The sequence below is a fragment of the Vombatus ursinus genome, unplaced genomic scaffold, assembly GCF_900497805.2.
Source record: "Vombatus ursinus unplaced genomic scaffold, bare-nosed wombat genome assembly UNPS02009062.1, whole genome shotgun sequence".
NCBI classification, from domain to species: domain Eukaryota; kingdom Metazoa; phylum Chordata; class Mammalia; order Diprotodontia; family Vombatidae; genus Vombatus; species Vombatus ursinus.
Window position 1 is genome coordinate 15045797 of NW_020948840.1, and position 8920 is coordinate 15054716.

An 8920-nucleotide genomic window follows, 5' to 3' on the forward strand; every position below is an offset into this window, starting at 1 on the left:
TTATTTCCATTGTACTGAAAAACACCAGTCAAGAGAGAACAATGAATATTTCTCTGGAGCTGGGAATGGTCTAGCTTTTCTTCTTGTTTTTCATTGGGTTTAAAGAAGAGAATGAGAAGAGAAGAAAAAAGGACAGCAGAGGAGAAGAGAAGAGAAGAGAAGAGAAGAGAAGAGAAGAGAAGAGAAGAGAAAACCTCTTATTGCTGTTATGATATGATAGACCCAGCCCATTTGATAAGCAGGGAGCTTTGGGGCTGAAAGTTAGGCGCTGGCAACCCCAGCTTACCTGTCTTTTTAAGGAAGTGACAAACCATAGCTGCAGATTTAAATCTTGGCTTAAAGAGATCCCTGTGCATTCTGGTTCTGAAAATAAAGTGCTAGGACCATTAAACATTTAGAATCCAATGCAGAAACATATAATCACAGAAACTCAAATTTAGAAGAGACATCAGCACCCATTCAGAGCTCTAACTAGGAATTTTTTCACCTGGGGCAAGAACAGTAGTGGATACATGTGTGTGGGTGCTGGGGTGGGAGGGGAGGGTTTGAGGGGGGTGAGAGGGGAATGTAATGTTGTAGGTGTAGCCATGTCAGGAAAGGGGTCAGCTTGGTAATGGGACCAAGCATAAGATGGTAGAGGACCTTAAGACAAGATATAGAAACCACAACTTCATTGGGAGGAAACATGCCCTTTTGGGGTGGAAATATGGCCCATTGAATGCTGATACCATGGGCCAAAGCCCCATCAGCTTCATGATAGTTGTGCTTTTACAATAATCCTTGTCAGCTGGTCATCTAACCTACTTTTGAACAATTAGGGGGAGCTCATGGATCATTTTAAAAGGCAGAGTGTTTCATGTCTGAATTGTTAGAGAGGTTTTTTTTTTCTTTTTATTGAGCCAAAATCTGTTTCTCAGGCATGGGCACAGAGTAGTCCTAGTTCTTCCCTTTGGGATGAAATAAAGCATGCCTACTCTTTTAACTCAAATGAGTTAACATATGTAAAGCACTTTGTGAATCTTAAAGTGCTATACAAATGCAAGCTAATTAAATGAGTAGGCACCACCCAGATCACCGGTACTACTTTCAGCCCAGCTCTCACAGCTATCTGTAGAGAAAATGCCAACCATCCTCATCAACTGCCAACCAAATGGCACAGATAGGACAGGCAAGCCAGCCTAACTGAGGCAGCAATGCCTCAGAGAAAGAGAGGAGGCGGTATGTGGAGGTAGCAAGTCAAACCAATACCTTGACCACCATTTCCCTTCAGACCTTAATAGAAACAGCCAAAAACCCTGAGTCCAAGTGCCTTTGGGAAAAACAGTACCCATCCATAACTCCAAAACTGCTTCCGGCCCAACCGTCACAGCTATCATCAAAGGGAGAAATTATTACAAAGAGGCTCCACCTTCCTCATCACAACCAGCAAACGCTGCTAACCGGATGCCACCAAAGGGCACATGGGTATTTGGATCCCTGGGAGTGGCAGCATCTCCCCGACCACCAATCCTACTTCCCACCCAGCCCTCACAGTCTTCCTTCAGGGAATCAACTTCTATAATAAAGGGGCCAACCGTTCCCACCAATGGTCACACATATAGGAGGTAGCAAAGGAATACCTTAATTTGCACCAGGCAAGTCAAACCACTAATACTACCTCAACCACAATCTCCTCTGTGATGTTGATGGATAAAACCCAGCACTCTGAGTCCAAAAGTCTTAGAAAAAAAAATCAGTGCTTCTAGCCCACTGCCCTCAGTTATCATTGTAGGAAGTAGCCCCTTTGGAGAGGCAGCCTGGTATAGGTGTTTCAGCCACTGCAACTGAAGGCCTGAAGAAGAACTTGAACACCAAAAATATTTCAACATCAGAAACTGATATCATGCTATACAATGGACATGACATTACAGAAGGGGCATTACCACCTGCTTTGCAGCCTCACCCTAAGGACCATGGGATCTTTCCATATTACTTTCAATTGAATCTTTCCATCTGTATGTCTCCCCTATTAGAAAGTGAACTCCTTGGGAGCAGGGACTGTCTTACTTGTCAGATTGTTTATTTTTGTCTTTGAGTCCCCATTGCTTAGCATGGTGCTTTGTACACAGTAAGCACTTAATAAATACTTAATTCATTCATTGATTTATATAAGTCTACTTGGAGTGCCAACATGAGATTATGCTAGGGAAAAGGGAGGAGGGTGAGGGAAAATTAATCATTCAAGCATTTATTTAATAAATTATTTAAGCCTACCATCTGACAGGCACTGTATTAGGTACTGGAGGCACAAAGTCAAAAAATAAACACTATGTGAGATTACTCAGAGAGCTTACATTCTATAAAGGGAAACAGTATATGTGAATATGAATGTTCAAAATAACTGCAAGGTGATTTGGAGGGAGTGAGCTATCAGCAGCTACAGAAGAGCGGGATCAGGAAGGAACTCAGATAGGAGAAGGCATTTGACCTGAGCTGAGCTTCAAAGGAACCTGGAGATTTGAAGAGAAGGAAGGAATGAATTCAGTGCATGGAAGATAGCCTATGCCAAGTCATAGAGATAGGAGGTCAGTGTGTCTGGACGATATTCTGTGTGAATGAGAGTATTATATAATGAAATTGGAAATATAGATGGTAGCCACGTTACGGTTGGTTTTAAATGACAAACGGAGGAATCTGTATTTGATCCTAAAAGTAATAGGAAGACAGCGGAGTTAAATTAAGCAACTAGGTAGCCCAGTAGATAGAGAACTAGGCTTGTAGTCAAGAAGACCTCAGTTCAAATCTATTCTTAGACACTTACTACCTATGTGACCCTGGGCAAGTAACAATCTCTTCTACCTCAGTTTTCTCAAATGTAAAATGAGTCCAATAATAGCACCTCCCTCCAGAGGTGTTGTGAAGATCAAATGAAATGAAATATGCAAAGCACTTACTAGTGCATGATAGGTGCTTTAAAAAAAAATGCTTGTTCCCTTCCTGTTGAGCAGAGCAGTGATATAGTTCTTTGTTTTAGGAATATTACTTCGGCAGTTGTACAGAGGATAGATTGGAGAGGGAGAGAGACTGAAGGCAGGGAGACAACTAGTAGGCTTTTGCAAAAGTCCTAGTAAAAGGTGTTAAGAGCCTGAACTGGGGCAGTTAGATGGTACAGTGGGTGTTGTGTTGGACTCGGAGTTAGGAAGACCCAAGTTCAAATCTGGTCTTAGACACTTATTAGCAGTATGACTCTAGTCAAGTTACCTTTTCCCTCTTTGTCTCAGTTTTTTCATCTATAAAATGGGGGTAATAATAATGTCTGCCTCTCAGAGTGATTGTGAGAATAAGATGGGATAATATGTGTAAAACTTTTTGAAAACCTTAAGGTGTAACATAAATGTTAGCTGTTATTATGGTAGTAGCCATGTGAATATAGAGAACAGATACAGGAAATGTGGAGATTAAATCCACAAGATTTGTTTATTTGACTGGATATCTGAAGTGAAGGAAAAAGAGAAGCTGAGAATGACTCAAAAGTTGAAACTCTAGATGACTGGAAGTTGGATAATTCACTTGACAGAAAATGAGAAGTTTAGAATTGTTAAGAGTCTTTGTGAAAAGATAATGAATGGTGTTTTGTACATTTTGCTTTTGAGATGCCTATGAGTCATTGAGTTCAAAATATCCCAAAGATGGTGATTCAGGACTAGAGCACAAGTGAAGATGATAGGAGAACATATAGATCTGGAAGTCATTTTCATAAAGATAATAACTGAGCTCATAGACATTAATGATGTCACTAAGAGAAACATATTTTATTATATATATATTATGTATGTATAAACATATATAGAGAGAGAGAGAGAAAGAAAAAAGAGGATTCAGGATGAATTGAAGGTACATCCACAGTTGGGGCTGAGGCTATATGGAAGATGATACAGCAAAGAAGACTGAGAAGGAGTAATCAGGCAGTTAGGAGGAAAACCATGAGAGAGCACTGTCACAAAGACACAGGAAGGAGTGAATAACCAGAAGAGGTTGGTCAGTATTGTCAAATGCTGCAAAGAGGGTAAGAAGAATGAAGAATAAGACTGTCATTTGATAATTACAATATCATTGAGAAGAATAAAAAATGAGATTATTGGAAGCACTATGGAAAGACAGGCACCCTAGCTTCATTGGTGGAACTATGAATTTGTCTAAATGTTCTAAATAGTGATTTTGAATTATGCAAAGAAATTAAATAAAGTATTCATACCCTTTGAACCAGAGATCCCACTGCTAAGTTAGCTCAAGGAGATCACAGACCAAAGTGATGGTCCTATATACAACAAAATCTTCCTAGTCACACTTTTTTTCTAGTACCAAAGAAATGGAACTAAAACACATGTCCATCGATTAAAGAAGGGTTAAAAAACTGGGGTACAGGATTTAATGGAATATTACTGTACATGAAAATTGAATGGAATATTATTATACAGAATATAATGGAATATTACTATGCAGAAATTAATGAAATATTACAGCAAAGAAACAATGAATGTGAATGATTCAGAGAAGGATGAAAAGACTTATATTAATTGATACAAAATGAAGTAGCTAAAACCTGGAAAACAATATACATAATAATGCAATAGTGTAAATGGAAACAACAATAAAAAATCAGAATGTTGTACAATTACAATAGCCAAGTTTGGCCTAAATAAGATATGACAAAACATACCTCATCCCCTTCTTTGCTGAGGTGGAGAAATACAGGTTGGAGCATTGCATACATTGTCAGACTCAGTGGTTGAATTAATTAGTTTTCCTGAACTGTTTCTTCTTCCCTTTTTCCTTTTTTATTCTGTTTAAAATTGTAGCTCTGGGTAGGAGAGGGAAAGGGCTATATTTGGAAAGGAAGGCGATATAAAAACAAAATATATTAAAAAAATGTAAGACTATTGGCAAATTTATAGAGACCATTTCAGTTGAGAGATGAAGTTGGAAGTCAGATTGCAAGAGATTAAGAAATGAGCGGGCAAACACGAAATGGAGCAATGAAAGAAGGTAGCTTTTCCTAGGAGCCTGTCTGAGGAAAAGAAATGAACTATATGGCATGAGACTTTGAGGTAATTATAGGGTCAAGAGAAAGGGTTTTGCTGTTGCTGTTGTTATTGTGGTTTGGTTTTGTTTGGGGTATAGGAAAAGCCTGGGCATGTTTGTAAACAGCAGAGACGGAATCAATAAAAAGGAAGAAATAGAAGATTGGTGGGATTTTGGGGAGGGGGAATGACTGTGGAAGCGATTTCCTGGAGGAAATAGGAAGATATGGTATCAAGTGTACATATAGAGGGGTTGTACTCGGTGAGGAGAAGGACCACCTCTTCATCAGAGATTGAAGTAAAGAAAATATGAGAGATGACACCAAGGGTTTTTAACATACAGAGTACAGAAGAGGGAGCTCACAGAAAATGATCTCTATTTTCTCAGTAAATTATAAGCTTAGGTCCTCTGCTAAAAAAGGAGGAGGGAACGGTATGGGAGACTTGAAGAGAGAAGAGGAGATTTGAGACAACCCCTATAGGAAGTAGGTTAAAGAATCAATAAGGAAAGGAGAGAAAAATGATTGCCTTGCTGCAGTGAAGGCTCAGATGAAATTATATCAAATAAATTTATAGTCAATTTATCATGGTCACATGAAAAAGAATTACCTCTTGCCTTGTGTCCAAGTAAAATCTTTTATGCTCATGAATTGGGTGGGGAAATAAATTTCATTCATTCATTTGTCATTTATTTATTCACTTTTCATTTATTTTATTTATTATTCATTATTCATTCATTTATTCATTCATTCAATCTACTATACATAGGCTTTGTGGCTGATGCCACTCTTTGTGTCTTGAATTCTCCCCTTGGCCCATATGTGAACAACCCCCCCCCCCAAAAAAGTAATCCATAACATGGGATTCTCTTCATCTTTAGATGCCCTAGAATGTAGCTGCTATAATCGCTACAGCATTCAGAAGAACTAAGGTCATCAGAGCAGCCAGGGGTTCATCTTGTGATTTAAAGGCAAGAATAAAGCTGAGTTTATATAGATGTGGAAACAAAGGTAAAGACATAATTAGATTTTCCAGTAGCAAAGTTTGAAGAAAACACCCAATTATGCACCATAAATTCCAAGTTCTACCCTGTAACTTGAGTCATTAGTCTGAGTAGCTCTTCAATGACAAGTACTTACTACTGATTAATTTTTTTTTTACCTATTCTCTCAGTGTTCCTGTGAGGACTACGCATCTTCTACTAATCCTTTTTGCCTGTATTCTCTGTTTTCCTGTCATACCCATTATGAGGCAGCACCACATAATAATAGGCGATAGGGTCTAGACTAGACTAGACCTGTGATTTCATTGGTATAGGGAACTAACTCCAGGGTAAGGAAATTCTATCAATGCAGGTTGGCATTTTCTTCAGCTTAGAGTATTATAGAGTTGCCTAAGGCCAGGCATTCTGGATACTGAGTGCTGGAAAAGTTAATACCTTCCCCTCTCCCCACCCCAAGGCTTCAGCTGTTCTGTTAACCCTCAGAGTGCTGGGACTGTTGAGGGGGCCTAGATAAGAGGCTCAGAAGAAGGATCCTGTGGGTGAACAGAGGATTTGCTGGTGCCAGTTTAGTCTCAGAAATCACATCTGTAGCTTTTCAAAATATGGAGTAGAGACCTTGTGAAGTGCTATAAGATACCAGTATTTCTGAACCCAGGGGGATGGTGGTTGGTTGGCAAGCTGAATTGGAGCAGTCAGAGGATGCCAGGATTAGAGCAGACAGGAAAAGCGGGAGGGTGCGTGGTTAGCCAGGCCTGCACAGGGTCACAGCCAATGGGAGATCTAAGTTAAGTGGCAGTGGGACGGTGATCACTGAGGTTTAGGATTTTGGCTAGGGTAAGAAAGAATCTGTCTGGGATTCTAATGACCAACTGGGATTCTAGTGTGCACAGGGAAGCTGGGGTAGAAAATAAAACAGTCAACGATAGCTGAATTTGAAGGGGTGGAATGAAATCAGCACCTCCTGAGCAGGGCTGACTTGCTGGTTGATGCAGAGGAGTGGGGAAAGAGCCAGGAGTCCAGGTGCTGAATTTGCCTTATGAATGGCTTGGTGCCTTAGCCCTGTGGTGGTTGTGTGCCCATTGCCTGCAATGTGTTTGGGAGCCCATTGGCTCAGAGCCATATTCAGTGCTTACCTATGGCTAGTTAGGCTTAGGCTCTACCTGGGCAAATGGATCACCTATGAAGCTAGGGCTATTGGAAGGTGACTGGTTCCAGACATCCGTGGTTCCAAGAAGCCCAGTGGAAACCTATGGCCTCAGGCTTCCACAACCTGGTATTTATCCCACATATGGCTGGGCCTAAATAAGAGGTCCCAGGATCTGGTCTCAAATAATGTGGGCCCCAACCCCCCAGTAAAAATCAAGCTGATTTTTGGGGGTGTGGTAACAGCAGCCATTTGTGTAAGATCTCAGACGGAGATAGAATCTACCTTAAAGCAGCTTGGCTCTGTGATCCCAGCCATAGATAGCAAGGACCAATGAGGGAAATTCCCTGTCATGTACCTTTAATTCTTAGACAGCAAATCATCCTATCAATTGAGATTGATTGAAACCTACTTACTTGGCCTATGAGAGGGATTTTTGGCCACAAGACCAGTTAGAATTTGAATTAGGATTTAATTGTTCCTAGGTAGGCTTAAGGATGTTTCCATTTTGTTAATCAATCCCTGCCTGACATACAAAAGCATTTCAAAAGTGTTTCTGTTGTGCTAGGAAAAGTCACATAGCTATAAGTTGAATAACTAATCTTTCTATTGATAAATTGTCCAGTAGAAATTTAACATGTGCAAACTGACTAATTGAAGGCTGAGTGTGGAAATGAATTTTATTGTAACTCAGAGAAGCACCAACTAGTGGCCAAGTTTGCTTTCTGCTTCCGTTCTTATCCCTATAATCCACCTATGAACTATCAGAAATGGGTTCTCCTAGCCAGATTTTAGAATTCCCTGCTCTCTGATCATATTCTGTTCCCTTAAAAAATGCCCACACTAAAGAGAGCAATGTGTTTAAAACTGTAAAAAAGTCTTGATTAAGGTTTTAACCTTAAATGCAATAAAAACCAGTTAAAGCCAGTTCAAATTGGTCAAAACTGGTTCAAACCTGTTCAAAGCCATCAAAACAGGTCTAAAGCTGTTCAAACCAGTCAAAACTTGTTGAAGCCAGTCAAAATCAGTTATAACCACCTAGATATCATCCTTCAAGAAATTATCAAGGAAAACTGCCCTGATATTTTAGAACCAGAGGGCAAAATAGAAATTGAAAGAATCCACCGATCTCCTCCTGAAAGAGGTCCCAAAGGAAAATTCCTAGGAATATTGTAGCCAAATTCCAGAGTTCCCAGGTCAAGGGGAAAATATTATAAGCAGCCAGAAAGAAACAATTCAAGTATTGTGGAAACACAATCAGGATAACACAAGATGTAGCAGCTTCTACATTAAGGGACCACAGGGCATGGAACATACTATTCTGGAGGGCAAAGGAGATAGGATTACAACCAAGAATCACCTACCCAGCAAAACTGAGTATAATTCTTCAGGGGAAAAAATGGTCATTCAGTGAAATAAAGGACTTTTAAGCATTCTTGATGAAAAGACCAGAACTGAATAGAAAATTTGACTTTCAAATACAAGACTCACGTGGAACATGAAGAGGTAAACAGGAAAGAGAAATCATAAGAGACTTATTAAGGTTGAACTGTTTACATTCCTTCAGGGAAAGATGATATTTGTGACTCATGAGACCTTTGTCAGTATTAGGGTAGTTAGAGGGAAAAAATTATATGTATGTATATAGATAAATAGATGGATAGAAAGATAGATAGATAGATAGATAGATAGATAGATAGATAGATAGATAGA

At 39.6% G+C, this 8920-nt stretch overlaps 1 protein-coding gene across 1 annotated transcript in view; it reads left to right on the top strand.

Annotated features, from left to right (window-relative positions):
* Positions 1-1460: 1460 nt before the first annotated feature.
* CAPN13 (calpain 13) overlaps positions 1461-8920 on the top strand; it is a 110355-nt gene continuing 102895 nt past the window's right edge. Inside the window, exons 1-2 of the mRNA XM_027850363.1 lie at positions 1461-1588; positions 6719-6797. Of these exons, the coding sequence (XP_027706164.1) occupies positions 1461-1588; positions 6719-6797 (207 nt within the window). The remainder of the gene's footprint in view (positions 1589-6718; positions 6798-8920) is intronic.